We start from the raw sequence: 20459 nt of genomic DNA, 5'->3' as shown, positions 1-20459 counted from the left end.
GTCCAGAGGAGGGGGGAGAGAGTTAGGGACAAAGAGGTGCCCTGGAGGGCCATTACCTGGACCTGGTTGTTGCAACTGGGCCTTCTTGACAGCGGTCTCGATATCCCACTGGATGGGGGCCACCACCCTGGAGGTGGGGAGGATGGGTTCAGGACAGGACTCCCCCTCTGGTGACTCAAACTGTCTTGAGAGAGCATCAGGTTTAAGGTTCTTGGAACCTGGGCGATAGGAAAGGGTGAAGTTGAACCGGTTAAAGAAGAGGGACCAGCGGGCTTGTCGGGAGTTCAACCTCTTTGCATCTTGGATGTAGGTGAGGTTCCTATGGTCCATCCAAATGAGGAAAGGGTGTTTGGTCCCCCTCCAGCCAATGCCTCCACTCCTCCAGTGCCATCTTGATGGCCAATAGCTCCCTGTTCCCAATATTGTAGTTCCTCTGAGTTGGAGTTAGCCGATGAGAGAAGAACGCACATGGATGGAGCTTATTATCCCCCTTACCCCTCTGGGACAGGACGGCTCCCACTCCCACGTCTGAGGCATCCACCTCTAAAACAAAGGGCATCTCAGGATCAGGAAGGGCAAGTATGGGGTCAGAAGTGAAGAGTTGCTTAAGTTTGTTGAAAGCCTGGTCGGCTCTGCTGGTCCATGAAAACCGTCCTGTTGATTTCTTGGTAAGAGCGGAGAGAGGCTCTGCAACTGAACTGAAGTTCCTGATGAACCGTCTATAAAGTTGGAGAAGCCAAGAAATCGCTGTACCTACTTGACAGAGGTTGGACAGGGCCAATCCAAGACTGCCTGAATCTTGCCAGGATCCATCTGGAGGCAGCCTTTGGACAAGCAGAAGCCGAGGAAGACAGCTGGGGCATTCACCAGTCCGAACGGCATCACCTGATATTCATAGTGGCCTGTCGGGGTGTTGAAAGCTGTCTTCCACTCACCTCCCTCACGGATTCTAACCAGGTGGTATGCATTCCAGAGGTCCAGTTTGGTGAAGATGGTAGCACCCTGCAGGATCTCGAAAGCCGTGGACATGAGGGGAAGAGGGTACTGGTTCTTGATGGTAATATGGTTAAGGCCTCGGTAGTCAATGCAGGGCCGGAGACTGCCATCCTTCTTCTCAACAAAGAAAAACCCGGCCCCAGCAGGTGAGGTGGAAGGGCGGATGAACCCACTGTCCAGAGATTCCTTGAGGTACTTCTCCATGGCCAATCTCTCAGGACCAGAGAGGGAATAGAGTCTTCCAAGGGGCGGGCAGGTACTGGGATGCAGCAAGGATGGCGCAATAATAAGGTCTATGAGGGGGCAGTGAGGCAGCTCTGTCTTTACTAAAAACTTAATGGAGGTCTGCATACTCCAGGGGTACTTGGGCTAACTCGGGAAGGGAGGTTACAGACCTGGGTCTATCCGGCTCCATCTTGAGAGGAGCCAAGACTTCCGTGGACGGGGACTCGGGAGCAAAGGTACAATTCTGCCTGGAGAAATCTGGCGAGGGTCTAGGGAATGCTCCTAGTGGATCTGGGACACAGCAGAAGGCGGAGTCAGAGACGCGGCAGTTGGTTCCCCATATCCTAACAACCCCTATAGACCAGTCTATGTGAGGGTTGTGAGCAGTCAGCCATGGGAAGCCGAGAATCAGGGGAAGCTTCGGAGAATGTATCAAAAGGAACTGAATCTGTTCCTGGTGTTGCCCCACCTTTAGCTGGAGAAGCGGGGTGCATAGAGTAACCTGTCCAGAACCCAGAGGGCTGCTATCCACTGCCGTAATATTAAAAGTTGTAGGTAGGGTAACAGACTGAATAGAGAGGCTCCTGGACAACTCAAAATCCATAAAGCTCCCGGCAGCTCCAGAGTCTACAAAGGCACAAACCTGATGGTGCTGAGTGCCGTGGGTAAGGGTGGCGTGGAAGGACAGACCAGAGATCGCTGAGCAGGGGAAGGTTCCTACTCTCGTCCTGGCTCCCCTCCTCCTGGATGAGAGTTGGCTTTTCCTGACAACTCAGGGCATGTAGAACGAAAATGGCCTAACCTGCCACAATAGAGACAGCGTTTCTCCCTCATCCGTCGGTTGCGCTCACTTTGAGATATCCTGGTTCCACCCAGCTGCATTGGTTCCTCGGGATCACAAGGGGACAAAGGCAGTTTAACTGGGCTTGCAGACTCCAGCAATCTGAACTCCTGCCGGCGTTCTCTTATGCGATGGTCTACCCGGATGGCTAAGTCAATGAGGGATTCAAGATCAGGTGCAGGTTCTCGGAAAGCCAGCTCGTCCTTGAGCTCTGGAGACAAGGCATGGTGAAAGGTGGCTCTCAGGGCTCGTTGATCCCATCCACTCTCCGTGGCTAGGCTGCGAAACTCAATGGCAAACTCTGCTACACTCCGGATACCCTGAGAGAGGTGAAGCAGGCGATGGTCCACATCTCCCTTACTGGCAGGATGAAGGAAAACTCTCCTCATCTCAGAGATGAAGTCTTGACAATTAGTTGTAAGTGGAGATCTTTGGTCCCATAAGGCTGAGGCCCAGTCCAAGGCCTTGCTGGTGAGAAGGGTTATAATGTAGGCCACTCTACTACTCTCTGTGGGAAAGCTGCTGGGTTGAAGCTGGAAGGCCAGGGTACACTGAGTGATGAACCCTCTACAACTCTCAGGGGTGCCATCGAATCGCTCAGGGGCTGGTAGTCTGGGCTCAGATGGTAAGGTAGGCATAGGTCTTGGTGAAACATCAGGAGGAGGGTCTCGGGAAGAAGAGGCTTGTGACTGGCAACTCAGAAGGTGGAGGATCTCTGACAGAGCCTAGTCATGCCTCTGAATGGCCGTGGCCTGGCTTGAGAGGGCTGACAGAATCAAGTTAGATGAAGGCTCTTCCGCTGGGCTTGCTTCCATGGTTCAGTCTTGCTGTAACGTGTCTGCCTATGGAGGGGATAAAACCCGTGTCTGCAGTGCTCAGAGTGTATGGTGTTCTGCCACTGAGCTATGGGATGCCATCTTGCTAGTATTTACCCCACTCAGGTTTTGATGAACTGCTCTGTTCTTTTGAGACTTGTGATTTACATGAAGACTGAGTGACCCCAACTAATAGACACTGAATGACTCCTTGCCTGAGTTTTATTCTGTGTTTGCTTCACCCCACTGTACTGGTGCTGGATATGTGAGTTTTTTTTACACTGCATTAACCAAAAACCCTGTTATGAAATCCTGCTCCTCTGTTGTATGAAGATACTCAGCTTTATGCCAGCTTGATGTTGAAGTTCCCTGTTTCGGCAACTGCCGAGTGGTATGTTACCCTTTATGGATTTGTGTCCTTGTAAAGAAGTTCAATGGAAAGGAGGAGGTGAAAACTGGCTTATCTATATAAATAATATTTTTATAATAAACTGACACAAAAGACACAAACACACACATGATGGACATGTCTCTCTCCCGCACAATCCTCCGCAGTCAGCCTTTATCCGCCTCAGAGGCTTGATTAGCCTGATAAGGGGCTGCCCTGTCACATTCCTCCCTCGTTCTCTCAGGCAGGGGAGCCCCCGGCATGACGTACACCCCCCCCTTTCCCTTCGGAGGGGTGTGCCTTTTGTCCCGTCTGCCGGCAGGTCATCCACTTCTACCTGGACGAGGGAGGGGACAAGGGGAGGGAAACAGATATAATTAAATAGCGGGGGTACTTCCCGTAACAGTGTAGTACCCCCCAAAAAAACACTGTAAAATTTAAATGAGAGGGAAAAGGCGAACACGGAGCAGCAGTGAGAGAGAGAGAGGAGAGAGAGATTAATAAAAACATTTACTCGACAGTTTTCTGATACGCCGTAGCTTGTTCCTCGGCCATTCCTCCACCCTTTTTACGGACGACAGCCGCGCCTCTCCGGGCGGATCGGAGCAGACCTCCAGCCCCTGGCGAACGGAATGCCCCGCCACGTTCTTGGGGAACAGAAGGGGTCTCCCCGCCCCTGGCAGCCGTTCTCCCGCTCCAGGCGGTCGGCTGCGAGCCCCTCCCCGCTCGCGGTCGGCGGTCTCAGACCCCGCTGCGTTTCGGTGGCTGGTTGGGGACTCCTCCGCCCCTGGCAGCGGCCCTGACCGCTCCAGGCGGTCGGTTAGGAGCAACTTCTCCCCACGCGATCGGCAGCCGTCAACCGCTTCCAGGCGGCCGGGCTCGTCGCCCCCTGGCAGATGGCCTCGGCTGCTCCGTTGGGGTGGACGGTAGTGGCGAGAACTCTACTACGGCGTATCCCTCCTCCTTCCCAGATTTCGGCACAAGTGTAAAGAGAGTTCAATGGGAAGGAGGAGACGAGAAACGGCTTGTCAGTATAAATCATATTTTAATAATAAACTGAAACAAAAGACACAAACACACATGACATGACGGACATGTCCGTAAACTATCTCTCTCTCCAGCACAATCCTCCGCAGTCTGCCTTTATCCCTCTCGGAGGCTTGATTAGCTTGATAAGGGCCCTCCGCCCTGTCACAGTCCTCTACCATTGTCCTGTGTTTATCCGAAGATAATTGTCTAAGACTTTATGCATAACCTGTGACATTCTGAATATTCTACTTACCTGTTTCACCTGAGTTCACTTGAAATAAACTCCCGCATCTGGGTTAATCATAGCTCCCATGTTGGTGTCATTACAATTATAAGTATAGAAACAATATCTTAGAAGTTAATTACCAAATATTCAGATACAGTATTTGCAAATATATAAGACCAGTTTGATTGCATCATAGAAGTGGGCTGTCACTGCTGAGCTTGTTTGCTGCGCTTAGTTTGCTGCAATTCTCTGATTGTTTCTCTTCTGTATTAATGGTAGTGTAGAACTTCACCAGGAAGTTCTGCTATGAAACACTATTTTAATTTTAATTAAGTTGAAATAACACTAATGGCTTCAACAGAAGCACATAAAATTGAACAATCTCTGAGCTCATGGTATAGGTCTGTCTTTAAGCGTTTTTATAAGATATAGTTAATAATCAATTCCCCTAAAAAACTTAACGGGAATTTTACTGTGTGAATGGGAGTTTTAGCTCATAGGTGTGCACTGTCCAAATTCTTTTTACAAAGTTGCGTACTTTAGTGTGCACAAGTTTAACTTTCTAACTCTTAGTCTCTGGTAGTTAAAATCTCTCCCAAATACAGTATATCTCACACTGGTTTGGTGTGAAAACATTGCCGTTGGTGGAGGGGGGTTGCATGTGCTGGTATGCTGTTGTGTCTAGTGCACAAACGGAGCACCCACATTATATTTTGGTAGACAGCTCCTTTTAAGGTCTTTTAGTGCAGTCAGAATATGATTTCATGCCCCATATCAGTTCCACTGTATGAAGCTTCATTCGCTGACGGCCTTTGAGAAAATACATACCGATGTTGATAGATTGTCTCTCTCTCTCTACCTCCCTTTCCCCCTTCTATCATTTCTCCCCTGTTCTTCTCCTTGCTCACTCTCCTTCAATTCCATCTCTCTTTACTCCCCTTTCATGCCATTCTTATTAATCTAAAAACAACACCAGAGCTCCCCTATTGTAGCTGCTCGGCATTTAAATAAAACATCAGCGGTTTTATACAGGCATCCCTTGGCAGGCTGTTTTTCACTCTGTGCTTGGATAGTGGTGCTTGGAGGCATGTGTAGTTTTATAAACCACCAGCTTTCATTTGTCTTCAGCAACTCGTGCTCTCAGTCTAGCTATTGATATATGCATCACCCATGTGTAAAATACACGTGTTGTAAAAAGGACAATCCGCTATTTAAAAGGGCATCGTTTCGGAAAAATTTATCTATGACAGAGATAATAAATGAAATGTTGCCATATCAGTGACCATTCAAATGCTTGTGCATAATTTTTCTGGTGATATACAATATAACCATATCTGGTGGCTACTGGGATGAGTAAAATTAATTAATTTTTTAATCAAAAATACATTTACATAAGTTGCTGACAGAGATGTTACTGTATGCAGCGCAGGTGAAAGAATGCATAGCTGCTATTCAGTCAAGTTAAGCGCTCAAATGTTTTACACCGGGGTTTTTACCAGGGGTCAGAGAATGGCCTTGGTCTGCACTATATTCAGGAAAGAGGTGAAGGGAGGACAGCAGATGCTTGAGAAGAATACATTTTACATTTGTTTTCTGAAGAACAAAAATTAGATCAAAGGACACCCTTCAGTATGTTCGTTCTTTCTTATTTGTATTTTGTTTGAGACAGTAAAAACACAGGTGCCTCAAACTGCATCAATTCTTATTCTTATTAAGTATTTTTTTTTATCTTGTTTCAAGGATGTTTAGATATTATTTGGCAAACAAGACAAGTCAAGATTCTTTTTTCACTTTCACTTTCACAAGTGTGAAAATATAAGCAAAAACACTTATTCAGTTATTAATGTATTCAAGATACATTCTCCAAAATCAAGCATTACGGTCTTGCACACTTTTGCTAATCAGGTGAATGTGTCTTGTTTCAAGGAGGTTGAGATATATTTACTGGTAGACAAGGCAAAGATATTTGTCAAGAATATTTGTAGTGCATTTAAGGCTACCGGGCCTTGCTCTTAAAGGGGTGTGCACCTGGGTGTCTCTCTGTTTGCCCTTCATGTGAAATCTCTCATTGTGAATCAGGCTCATCTCAAAGCTCTGAACAGCATGACTCCATCAGATTGACATCATGCCAGCAGCAGCAACAGAAAGACAGAGCCTGAAAGAGAGAGAAATGGAACATTTTAAAAGTTTTTCCAAAGGAATTCTTATCTACCGCTAGTATATTCTAAGTGAAGTGTATGTTTTGCTAAAATGAGAGCCAGTAAAAAGTTTTCACTCCCCTTAGATTTTCACATTTACAGCTTTCATTGCATATTAAGAATAGCCTAAGAATTTGTGTGCCAACACAAAGTACTCTAAAATGTTCAACTGGAAAAAGGAGTTTATACGAATGTATTTTTTTTTTTATTATAATTTGATTTAGTAATTTTAAATCAAACAAAAAATAATAAAAATAAATAAATGATAATTGATTATTTAATAAATTATTGATAAATAAATTACTGTATATTCATTTAATAAATTATTGAATATACAATACACCCCTTTGCTTGTCAAATTAGTAATAGCTATTTACTCTGTTCTAAGTTGCAAAATTACTAATTTTCTAACTAACAATCTGTTAGCATTATACATATATATTATATAGTCGCTTATTATTTTTACTGGGGGTCCATGGGTGTTTGAAGTTTAAAACCCCCAGTCAGTGGCTAATCGGGGGGGATTGGCAGAATTCCTAGTGGGATTGGCAGAATTCCTGGTGGGCCGGTCAATAATTGGGCTGGCAGGTCTGCATGTTTATTAATAAACTTTCATCATGTATTGCATGATTAAAGTGGTTGGGGGGCTGACAAAGACATGAATTCCTTGGCGGAATATGAATCCTACTCTGGCCCTGCCCCCCAGTACTAAAATAGTGTATGTCTAAGAAAACACTACAACCTGACGTTCAAGGGCAAGAAACAGAAGCCATTAAGAGGCCTATGTCAACACTAACGGAGTTACAGTCCCCTGTGACCGAAATGAAGGCAATTGTATGTGAGACAACAATAGCAAGCACAGTTTATAAATCTGGCTGGTACGGATGGGTGGTAACCAAAAAGCATCACATCACATCTAGGCAGGAGTGTCCCCAAAGGCATATGAGAGAGATTCACAAATTGGGAGAGGATTCTGTAGTCAGACCAGATTCTAACATTCAGCCCTTAATATAAAGTGCTATAGGACAAACCTAACACAGCACATCACAAGAACAGCATCCCTACTATGAAGCAGCATCATGCTTTAGGCATGATTCTCTCTGGCCTGGACTGTAAAACTCACATAAAGAGGACATAAAGAAAGATGGAGAGCAATAAGTACAACAAAGAAAAGTAGAAAATCAGGAATGAGCTCTGGGACTTGGAAGATGATTTATCTTCCACCAAGAAGACACAAAACATAAAACAAAAGCCACACAGGAGTAAGTTTAATGTCTTGGGTGGGCCAGGCAAATCAACCAGACCTCAATTAAACTGAGCATCTGTTGAGTGAGGAGCACAACCTCTCCCTCAATGTCAGTAAGACCAAGGAGCTTGTAGTGGACTTCAGGAAGAAAGACAGAGAACACAGCCCCATCACCATTAATGGAGCACCGGTGGAGAGAGTCAGCAGCTTCAAGTTCCTCGGTGTCCACATTACTGAGGAACTCACATGGTCCGTCCACACTGAGGCCGTTGTGAAGAAGGCTCACCAGCGCCTCTTCTTCCTGAAACGGCTGAGGAAATTTGGAATGAACCACCACATCCTCACACGGTTCTACACCAGCACTGTAGAGAGCATCCTGACTGGCTGCATCACCGCCTGGTACGGCAATAGCACTGCCCACAACCGCAAAGACCTGCAAAAGGTGGCACATCATCGGAGGTGAGCTTCCCTCCCTCCAGGACATCTATAACAGGCGGTGTGTGAAAAAAGCTCGGAGGATCATCAGAGACTCCAGCCACCCGAGTCATGGGCTGCTCTCACTGCTACCATCAGGCAGGCGGTATCGCAGCATCAGGACCCGCACCAGCCGATTACATGACAGCTTCTTCCCCCAAGCAATCAGACTTTTGAACACTTGATCTCTCACGATCAATAATCGGCACTGCACTTTATTAATCTTATTATCTCACACTGGACTGTCAAACATATTCTCCACAATATAACTACTGTATATATATTTCTTTTATACTCTTTTTTTTTTATTGTATGTGTAATCTATATTGTGTGTATTGTTTACTGTACTTTGTATATTATTACTGTGTTGTGAAAGTATGTGTACATTTGATATTGTAACACAGTTAAAGGATGGGCAAGGAGGAGGCGAGAACCGGCTTGTCAACATAAATAATATTTAAAGAAAACTTAAAACATAAACATAAACACATGACGGACATGCCCGTAATTCTCTCTCTCCCGAACCATCGTCACCGGCCGCCTTTATCCCTCGCGCGCCTCATCAGGCCGATTGGGGACCGGGCGTGCGATATTCTGACCCGGCCCCGCCCCCCTCCACTTCACAGATATGTAAATTATATTATGTAAATATGTTGTTTATTGTAATTGGTATATGTCTCGTCACTGTCATGACTGCTATGTTGCTCGGAACTGCACACAAGATTTTCACCTACTGGTGCACTTGTGTACATGGTAGTGTGACAAAGTGATTTGATTTAATTTGATTTGATAGAGAACAACAATTCCAACTTTGACCACTGGGGGCAATGCTTCGAAATTCAGTAAGCACAGTTTAGTTCAAGAAAATCAACCTACTGTTTGTACTGAGAGGTAAATCCTATTTCAATATCCTATTTCTTAAAAAAATAAAATAAAAGTAAAAAACTATGGAAGTAAAAAAACAAAAATTTAATTTATTCTCACCACACAAGAACAAGTGTTCCCTCTCGAGAGGTCTCTCCTATTGCGTAAGTAGCTTATGCTATGGGAAAACTCAGTTTCTCGAGAAATATTGAAGTCTTTATGTAAAACGCATTGCAGCTGCACAGCAGACAGCAATGAGCGAGGCACCTCAGTCATTGGCTGTGCTGCGGCAACTTGCTCGAACCAATGCTCAGAGCCCGCCAAGATTAGCGTGGCTAAGGCTATATATTAGGCGCCCCGTCATGAGAGTTCTTTAGATTTAATCTCCTTCAGCAAAGACCTTCTCTTCGCTGGATCCTCTGGATTATTGGAGTCTTTTCGCCCGCCGTCGACAAGCCTACAGCAGGACTGCTACGAGGACGCCGGCGCCTTCAGCCGCCTTCAAAGCCTTCTGCTACGCCATCCGGCGCGCATCACCTTATATCCTTTACTAAGCAATAACTTTTCAATTGTTCGCCTTCGCATTTTTGTCCTTAGTAAAGAGCAAATTCGAGGCGTTGTTTAAAATGCCTTCGACCTGCGCCTCGTGCAGAGGCCCTCTTCCTGACGGGGACTGTCACATTATCTGCGCTCGCTGCCTGGGACCTGACCACGCAGAAGCCGCTCTCACTCGAGGCGGATGCCCCTAATGTGACTCCCTGGGCCTCACCGAGCTGCGCGCTCGCTTTGCCGCCTTCGCCTGCTACCACCGTGCTGCCATCCCCTCTGTTCGAGCCGCGCAAGAAAAAGCGCCGCTCACGGAGGCCGCCAGAGCATTCACGACCACCCGAGGACTCCCTGCCGCCAGTTCTATTCACGCAGGCAGACCAGCACCCCTCCGGAACGCTGGGTCTCGTCTCGTTCGGCGCGTCAGGGGACGATGGTGAAAAGGATGACAGCCTTTCCATTGATGCTGCATCCGACGACTGGCCGGGCTCGGCCTTCGACCCCGCGCCGTCGACACTAACGGACACGAGCAGGGGCACCAGCATGGACTCAGAAATCATCCGCATACTGTCCAAAGCCGTGGAAGACCTTGGGCTCGACTGGTCTTCTCCGGAAGAACCCGCCCGCAGCTGGCTGGACGAGTGGTTCCTGCAAGGGCGCCAGCAGGCCCCTCGACAGAGACCCTCCCCTTTCTTCCCCGAAATTCACGACGAACTCACAAAGTCATGGAAAGCCCCGCACTCTGCTCGCCTGAAGCCTTCTTTCTCTTCCTCGCTCTCCTCGGTGGACGGCGCGAGAGAAAGAGGCTACGAGGGAACCCCTCCCCTCGAGGAGGCTATGGCCAACCATCTGTGCCCACCCTCCACCGCTGGATGGAAAGCCAAAGCTTCTCATCCCTCGAAGCCCTGCAGATCTACCTCAGCTCTCGCCGGTCGCGCATATGCCGCCGCCGGCCAAGCTGCGTCAGCGCTTCATTCCATGGCTGTTCTGCAGGTCTATCAGGCCAAACTTCTCTGCACCATGGACAAATCTGGACCTGAACCTGAGGCTTTCAAGGACCTGTGCAGCGCCACTGATGTAGCCCTGCGAGCCACAAAGGCCACCGCCCAATCCATCGGCCGGGCCATGGTTAACCTGACTGTCCTTGAGCGCCATCTGTGGCTGATGCTAACAGAAATGAAGGACGCGGATAAGGCGCCATTCCTATATGCACTCTATGGCCAGGGAGCTCATCTTATGGTCACAGCACAACCTGCGCTCGCTGAGAGCAGCGCATGTGCCAGGCATCCTGAACCAGGGAGCGGACATGCTGTCCAGAGACAAGGTTCTCCCAGGAGAATGGTCTCTCCACCCCCTGACGGTCCAGTGGTTATGGCAAACCTTGGGCGAAGCAGAGGTCGACCTCTTCGCCTCCAGGGAAAATGCGCACTGCCCTCTTTTCTTCTCAAAGAGCACGGACGTGCTCGCCCAAGTCTGGCCGAGCCGCCCCTTGTATGCTTTTCCCCCGATCGCGATGCTACCTCAGGTCATCAGTCGGATCAGGGAGGTGAAATGTGCAGTGCTCCTGGTAGCCCCACTCTGGATCCAGACGTGTTTTCCAGAACTGATGCAGATGATGCAATCTGCCCCATGGCCGATTCCGTTGACGCTGGACCTCCTCAGGCAGGCCAACGGGATGATTCTTCATCCCCGCCCCGATCTGTGGGCCCTTCATGCATGGCCCCTCAACGGGTTCCAGAGAACCTCCCCAGCGGAGTGTTGAGAACCATCACTGAGGCGCGGCGCCCTCTACGAGCGCTTATATGCCCAAAAGTGGAAAGTGTTCAGTGACTGGTGTGATACCAAGAGCTTGAACCCCAAATCGTCGCGAGATACCAAGTGTACTCGCCTTTTGCAAGAGCTGCTGGAGGCGGGCCGCACACCCTCCACGCTCAAAGTCTATGTGGCTGCCATAGCGGCGTCACACAATCCTGATAAAGGACGCTCATTAGGGAAAAGCGACCTAATCATTCGTTTCCTAAGAGGCCTAGGAGGATGAACCCTCCTCGCCACCCCTCGGTACCGATCTGGGACCTGGCCACGGTCCTGGACGCACTCAAGAGTGCCCCGTTCGAACCTCTCCGAACCGTGCACCTTAAACAGCTCTCGCTCAAAACTGCGCTCTTGCTGGCACTCGCCTCAGTCAAGAGAGTGGGCGACCTGCACGCGCTGTCATCAAGCGCTGCTTGCCTGGAATTTGGACCTAACGACTGCAGAGTTGTCCTTAGGCCAAAGCACGGGTGTATTCCTAAAGTGCTCTCCACACCCTTCAGAGTTCAGGTGATATCTCTGGCAGCGCTATCGTCTTCAGCAGACGAAAGCGACGCTAATTTACTCTGCCTGGTCAGGGCGCTCAGAGTATACTTGGAACGTTCTGCCCCGTTCAGACAGACAGAACAATTATTCGTATGCTTTGGCGGCTGCATTAAAGGTCTCGCAGTTTCAAAGCAAAGAATATCGCGCTGGATAGTAGATGCTATAACGCTGGCTTATGAAGCCAAGGGCCTTCAATGCCCCTTAGGCGTTAGAGCTCACTCTATGAGGAGCATGACCTCCTCGTGGGCATGGTCGAGTGGGATACCCATTGAGGATATTTGTGCGGCGGCAGGCTGGGCCTCGCCTTCGACATTTATCAGGTTTTATAACCTACAGGTCCCCTCATTGCATTCCAACATTCTATCAGCCTGACTGTAGTATGGACTGGAGTACATATATGCTGAGCATTATCTCCTCCCTTATAAGGTCCATCTCTGACTGACTTAGGGAGTTTTTTATGCATATCAGTAAAAAGAAAAATCAGTACATAAGATATGTGCGTGTGTTTTTACAATGAGCCCCACCATGGGCCACCTTGGGGCAAAGAGCTCTGTATTATCCCATTATATAGCTCGCCGTTGGCCGGCTCGTTGAATAATCACTTTGCTTTAAGGCTCAGGCATCTGCCTCTGGCTTTATAGAGCGAAGTCAGCACGCACGGCGTTTTGCATGGTGTTCCCATAGCGTAAGCTACTTACACAATAGGAGAGACCTCTCGAGAGGGAACGACTCGGTTACTTACGTAACCTCGGTTCCCTGAGAAGAGGGAACGAGTATTGCGTAAGCTGCCGTGCTTGTGCTTGGTCAGTCGCTTCAGTCGATTGAACCTAAAGAACTCTCATGACGGGGCGCCTAATATATAGCCTTAGCCACGCTAATCTTGGCGGGCTCTGAGCGCTCGGGTGTGAAGCGCTCATTGGTCGCTGCGTTCAGAGTCGCCCGTCATTGGTTCGAGCAAGTTGCCGCAGCACAGCCAATGACCGAGCTGCCTCGCTCATTGCTGTCTGCTGTGCAGCTGCAATGCGTTTTACATAAAGACTTCAATATTTCTCGAGAAACGGAGTTTTCCCATAGCGTAAGCTACTTACGCAATACTCGTTCCCTCCTCTCAGGGAACCGAGGTTACGTTAGTAACCGAGTCGTTTTGTACCATGGTTTTCTATTTATCCTAGTTTTCCTTCACAGGGTAATTATTTTGCTCTGTTAGTAGATGTATTTTCTTTCTTTTTTGTTCCTTTTTTTTTTTTTTTTGCAGCAAACCCCATTTAGCCTTTATTCCACTAAGTAAAAAATACACTGGAACGGAAGTGTTTCATGTGTTTTGGACAAGATAACCTCTGCTTATTGCTACAGAGTTCATTCTTTGTTCTGGTGGAAGCAGTTTTGGTTGTAAGATGCAGTTTTTTTCAGTAGTCGGTATCAAATTGGCTTCAAGGGGTGCAAGGATAAAGCAATTCATCAATGAATGCTACTTACAAATTTCAGCTTTTCCCACAAGAGTGACAGCATTCTGTGAAGTAACACCCCAGAGGAGTAAACACCACTGGCCAGTGTGTAATAGCAGTGCAGTTTGCGATCAGTCTGCACTCTCATCATACTGTTGACAGCACTGTTAGAGTGTATGGCTAGAACTTATATCCTATCAAGGTCACCTTAAAAAACCTTAACTTTATCAGCTTATTCGTTTTGGGCTTTGAAACGTTCTCATTTGCAGGCTTGATTTAGATAGACCTGGTTTAGAGTGATACACTGGTGGCTAATAAAAAAGTAGTAGTGACAGACAATATCTATAAGGAATAGGAAAAGGGAATGGGGTAAAGCCATTTTTAAAAATCCCTCTTAAACCATCAAAGCATACTAACCTTACTAGATGTCCAGACTTACAACGTTAGGCTGCTTTAAGTTGTTTTGTTCAGCAGGATTTTGTCAGCATATTGTTTGGTTGCACTAATGTGCAATATTTCTGTGTCCTCATCTAAACTGGGTCTCCTCTGTCTATCATGCCTTTTCCCCTCTAACTCTTTTTCCAGTGCATGTGACTGAAATTTTCCTTGTCCCTTGTTTTTTCATAGGCAGAGCCGTATTGTGCCTGCTCATTTGTCACTGTTTGTATATCCCCTGAGAGCATGTTTGTTTGCAGTTGAGAGCTTGTGATATGACTTGCCTGTCAGACAAAAAAAAAACTCAAACGCAGATGGCTGTGGATGAATGGAACAATTGAGACTCAATGTACTTTTTGCAACACACTTTCTCCACACACACACACACACACACACACACACACACACACACACACACACACACACACACACACACACGCACACACATACACACACACACACACACACACACACACACACACACACACACACACATGCACACTCCAGCTGGCTAATTAGACAGATAAAGAGTAAAAGTTATAGCCCGTGTGTGTAATATGCTGTCTATTTTCCTCCCTCCACACCCTGGCTGCTACAGGAAAATGAGCCTTTATTGGTCCCTGATGGCCTGGTCTCATATCCATTAAACTGAATAAGTGCCTGAAATAGCCCTTGTAGTAAGCAGTATAATGCAGGATTCCCTACCACAGAAGCTATCAGTGCATCCACTGGATCAGTCAGTGGTGAAGCCCTCACCCCCCAAGGGTGACTGTATGATATATCTTTTGAAAAATGAAATTCAGCACCATTCAATTGTCCTCTATAGGTTTTTCTAGAAATTTAAATCACAAAGATTGCCTTGAAATTTCGTGGAATTATATTCAAGATTTTTCAAGGTTTTTAGCTGTTCCAGCAATGGTTAGATAACATTACAGCAGCAAAGTGGGTTCTAGCTTCTTGGGTTCAGATGAATATTGGATTTCATTTCAGATATACATTTGAAGAAATGAACCACAAAATGGCACAATGGTAAAAAAGGCTCCACTGATATAAAACAAAAACAAAAACAGATTGGCCTTAACTGGTTTCAGGTGGTCTGGCTGGTATCCCAGCCTCACCAACCCTGTATTCAGCAAAGCTGGTGTTTATCTGCTTTAGTTGGTTGGTCAGCAGGTATCCCAGCATAACCAGTGCCCCAAACCCCTCTAACATATCAAAACCTATCAACACGCTAACCTTTGCCCGGCTGGGAGAATAGCTGAAGTTTGGACAGGATTTTCTTTAGCTGCACTAGTTTTAAGTGTGCAGTTTGTTTGTGTCCTCATCCAAAAGTACCACTACAGATGTATCGTTAACTGTTTGAGTACACTGTACAGTCAAAAAGTCTAAGACCACATTGAAAATCTAGGATTCAGATCTAATTTTAACCTGGAAATAAAGAGAAGTTTTAGGTTCTTTTAAAACATAAAAATGTAATGAAATAAAATAAGGAAGAAGTATTTAAGATTCTGCACTTCTCTAAATCACTTATCAAATAAGCAAATTGGCCATTGATCATGACCACCGCCTTTGTAGAAAAGGTCAGTGTCACTGAAGCACACAAGATGCTCTTTGGAACACTTTTAAATCATGGTAGATAACATGGATCATCAGGTTTTGCACAAACTTGAGTGTATGCTGTTGTTAAAGCAAAAGAGGGACATGCCAAATACTAAGGAATTCTAAAGTTGATGTTAAATTTCAATGCAAATTATAATTCATAATGCAAACATTGCATTAATAACATAAGAAAAGAAAATAGAAGCATTGTCACTGTTGATCACAGACTTTTAAACCCTATGGTATATGCATATACTGTATTTAAATGGCATAAAGTCCAGTTAACGAAGTTACTTGACAGTGCATTACCACAGCTTTAAAAGTACTCTGACCCTCTGTTTAATAGGAGGCAGAAGCCTCACAGAGACCTCTGTGAGATAACATTGAGTCCCTGAGGTTCAGCAATCAATTTCTAACGAGGCACACAATGTGACAGAATACAAAAAGCAATCACCTCCCTGCATGGATGCTTGCTGTCCACTGTCACTTTGTCACTCTGAAACGTTCTGATATGCTGTTAAAACAGTCAACAGGCAGCGCTCTGTTCCTATTTCTCATCTCTCCTCTCCTGTTTTGACTAACTTCAATCTATTGGTAATGAGATCCTAAGCAAGCTGGAGATGGAGAAGCTATTTACATTTTTATTGATTTTTGAAAGTGCATTTAAATTTTTTCCCCTCTTTTTTTTCAAATCCCCAAATGAGAGACCCATTGCTCTGTTTACACTTATTGAGGAGTGGAGATATTTTAATCGAGCTCCTGCATTTTTTCGCTCTCTTGATAGATCAAAGCAGAAACTGGGTCTGTAATATGTAATTAAGACTACACATTAAAGAAAAACCACCCCCTGTGCTTTCAGAATGAAGCCCCACTGGGGCAGAGTAGTTTTCATAATTAAAGAAGCACAAACAAGGCCAACTCAACAATCCACACAGTACTCTCTGAAAGATTATTGTTTCCTGATTTTTACAATGCGGTTTGTCTGTTTGAGTCCTCACAACCAAACATTCCTTTAGACAGGGTAACCAGAAAGCATTGCAACTACTGTTTTTTTTTTTTGTTTTTTAGTATGTAGTGAAGAGAATGGTGCTGTCCTTTCCTTTAAGGTGAGCTCAGTAAAATGTGTGTTTATGTTGCGCTGACACCTAGTAGCATAGATGCGTCATCACATAAAAAAAGTTCTAATTTATGGATGTCATTGTAAAATCATGTCATGTGCAATTCATAATCAGCCATGATTAATTTATACCATAAATGAAAGCTTAATAAGATTGGGAGGAGCTTGTTCATCTGGGCCAGCCAATCATATAGGCCTACCAAGTATTTATGGGCCAGATTTTTATGCCAAATCCAAATAAGCCATTTAAAAAAGGACCTAAATATTGATCTGTTTCTCACCCACACTTATCATATCGCTTCTGAAGATTTGGATTTAAAGACTGGAGTCGTATGGATTATTTTAATGCTGCCTTTATGTGCTTTTTTGAGCTTTAAAATTCTGGTCACCATTCACTTGAATTGTATGGACCTACAGAGCTGAGATATTCTTCTATAAATCTTAAATTGTGTTCAGCAGAAGATAGAAAGTCAAACACATTGGGGATGGCATGGGAGTATGAGAAAAACAATAATTTTTTGAGTGAACTATCCCTTTAAGGATGGGTGTTTGGTAACTCACTCTCAGTATACAATAGGAACCTACAGGCTCTCACTTAAAGGACTTCCGTTCACTAGTCTAGACCACTCACAATTAATGTGCTCTTAGACATATTGCAGCAGTCACCCAGACCTCTCACCTTTCCCTTTATCCTATAGAAGCCTTTTCTAATGTCTCATTTCTCTTTCTCTCCTCTCTTTTATCAGCCACTCCTAAAGCACTACCTCATCCTCCCTAATGAGTTTCTGCAGTTTCTACTTTGAAATGTATGATGAATTATGTGGCAATATATGGGGACCATGAAAGATGACATGCATGAGATAATGATTGCAAATGTAGACTCTTGTGGCAAGCCAGGAGTTTTTGTTTTGTTTACTGATGGCTTTATCTTTTGGCAGAAGGCGGGACATGTGAAGTGATCGCGGCACACAGGTGCTGTAACAAGAACAAGATTGAAGAGAGATCTCAAACAGTGAAGTGTTCCTGTTTACCGGGGAAAGTGGCAGGAACCACCAGGAATAAACCCTCCTGTGTTGATGGTAGGTGAAGAAAAATTACACATGTGGTCTAATAACAACCATGGAAAAGATCTTAAATTAGCTATGTCTGTTGTGCCTTAAAGGAAGAACTCAACCAAAAATAAAAATTCATGTCATTCAAAAAATACAAAAGATGACTATGACTGTAAACTCCAAAAGGACAAAAAGCACTATGAAAGTAGTGAAATTGTGCTATATTTAAAGTCTTCTAAAGCCATATGATTGGTTTAAGTTTGGAACAGACTGAAATTAAAGTTGTTATTCACTGATAATCTTCTCCACAAAAAAATCATGTTTGGATAAAATAATATTGTGCCAGAAATAACCTACCTTAACAGAATCTTTTCATTTTTGCATGTGTCTGAATCGAACACAACACACCAGTTTGAAAATGTGAGATGGAGAATGAGATTTGAGAGATACAGCAGAGGGGAAGTTTTTCAGTGAATAAATACTAAATTCATTTTCAGTCTGTTCCTCAAACAAACCCATCATAAGGCTTGTAACTGGACTCATGGAAAAGAGATGTGTAAAAAATCTTTAAAATTTCTCCTTTTGTGTTTTAAAGAGAAAAAAATAACAGTATAGGGGTTTGGAACGACATGAGAGTGATTGAATTGCCATTTTTGGGTGAACATAGCCTCTTTGCTATGTTGCATGGTATGTAAACACGTTTTTGGCAGATGATCAACTGTTTTGAAACAAGCTCAATGCAGCTGTTCAGTGTTTGGACAAGCTTGCATAGTACAGCTGTGTTAGGGAATAATGCACTTAAACATTCTGAGCAGCTTTTTAAGGTGTGTTGAGTTTGAATAAGCAGTGTTCAGGGTCGCTCTTGCAATGTCCCTGTCCTAGAAAAGCTCAGATCCTCAGGGCTTTTCATTATTAATGCTCTGTCCTTTTGACAAATGAGCTGCTGTAAACCAACACTTCTGGGAGAATATCTCACTCACAACGCACCCCAAGATAATCAAAGAACATTAACTTGGATGATACAGTATCTTGCAGAGGAGCATCTAACCTCCACATCTCAGAATCGTTAGCAATCCCGTTGCTAACAGTGACACCTAGTGGCGTGGATGCAGAATAATTCAAAATCAATAGTGTTCAGTTACTGATGCCATTGTAGAAAATCACTATTCACAATCAGCCATGATTAATTTAATTCAAGAGTGAAAGTGTCCAATAACAAGACTAATTGAGATTAAGTGAGTAGTATTCAGCTGGTCATGTCATTCTAAAATGTCAGCCCCCATGAGGGCACCCCTCCACCATGTAAACCATTAGAAGGCTACTGATATGACTAGTGTCCTCATCTAATGTGAGTGGTCATGATTTTATAAATGTTTCAAAATTCATTTATTTTGGAGTAAAAAGTTTTTAATGGGGAATATTGTTGTATGGCAAGAGCATTTTTTTTTGCTCAACACAATGTAATTAGGGAATGAGAGAAAAAAGTATGAATAATTTAATTCAAGCTTCACTTTTTTGCAATTCTGTTTGGTGGCACTGGTGAAAAAATTACACACTTCAGCTTTAAATGTGATCAAGCCGATCAGTGTAAAAAATACTTTGTTTCATTTTCTTTTAGAAGATAATCCATTTTTATCTTTATTTAAACTTGTTTCATTTGTGTTTGTTGTGCATCCCTATAACATCATCATCTTAAACAGAAGAATGCACATTTGCTTGCTCATATAATCCAAAATGTATATTTAAATCATTTATAAATAAACTGCTTTTGTATTTATGATTCCATATAAAATATTTTACAATAAACAGTGTTTGGGGTCCATGACACTACGGACTTTGCAAAGCACACAAAATATTTCAAAACAAAACTAGCCTACAGCAACCGCATTGACAGAAATAAAACGTTCAGATTTGTTATGGTTTATTTGAAAACTACCCTGAAAAAATGTCTTTATTTCCAAATTCACATTCCTTTGCAGATTTATTCAGCTTGACCTCTAGTAAGGATGTATTTCATGTTCAAGGGAAATGCAATTAGCCTTTTCCATCATTCCAGGAGTGTGTTCGCAGGGTTGTGTGCGTTGTGGTAGTGTGAAATGCAGACCCGCGAGGAATCCTCTGAAGGATAGTGTGTTCATAGATTTGTGTGCATCGTAGTAGTGTGAAGAGCAGATCCAGTCTAGAGGGATGACCGATGAGTAATACACAGGTGAAGAGTCAAGGAGAGCGATGCAACCAACAGGAAGGTAACCACAATCCAGCACGACGGCGAAGACTGGTAACCAATGCAGAAAACATGCAACAGGACTGACTAGGGCAGAGAGAGCGGTGAGTAACTAAACACACAAAATAATCTAGCAATGAACACGAAACAGAGTGGGGTAAATATAGGCAGAGATCAAACAACGATCATGTTCCGGTCGCCAGCTGAAAGTTGGCATGATCAGCGTTCCCATGGAAACAATCAGGAATCCCATGGAAATGCTCATTCCACATTCCAGCGGCACCTGAAACACATGAAAAGAATGTAAATACAATGGAGCAAACTGGCGGACTCACCGAGACATGATATAAATGTTGATTTCATCGCAGTGATTTGGGCTAGAAT

The 20459-nt window shown here is 44.7% G+C and overlaps 1 protein-coding gene across 1 annotated transcript in view; it reads left to right on the top strand.

Moving 5' to 3' along the window:
- The window catches only part of LOC127629046 (chemokine-like protein TAFA-1), an 85320-nt gene that overhangs the window by 23282 nt on the left and 41579 nt on the right, over positions 1-20459 (top strand). The window contains exon 3 of the mRNA XM_052106061.1: positions 17741-17878. Coding sequence (XP_051962021.1) covers positions 17741-17878 — 138 coding nt within the window. The remainder of the gene's footprint in view (positions 1-17740; positions 17879-20459) is intronic.

Source organism: Xyrauchen texanus, chromosome 35, assembly GCF_025860055.1.
Source record: "Xyrauchen texanus isolate HMW12.3.18 chromosome 35, RBS_HiC_50CHRs, whole genome shotgun sequence".
NCBI lineage: Eukaryota > Metazoa > Chordata > Actinopteri > Cypriniformes > Catostomidae > Xyrauchen > Xyrauchen texanus.
Note: the sequence above shows the minus strand (reverse complement) of the source record. Positions and strands in the feature narration are given on the sequence as shown.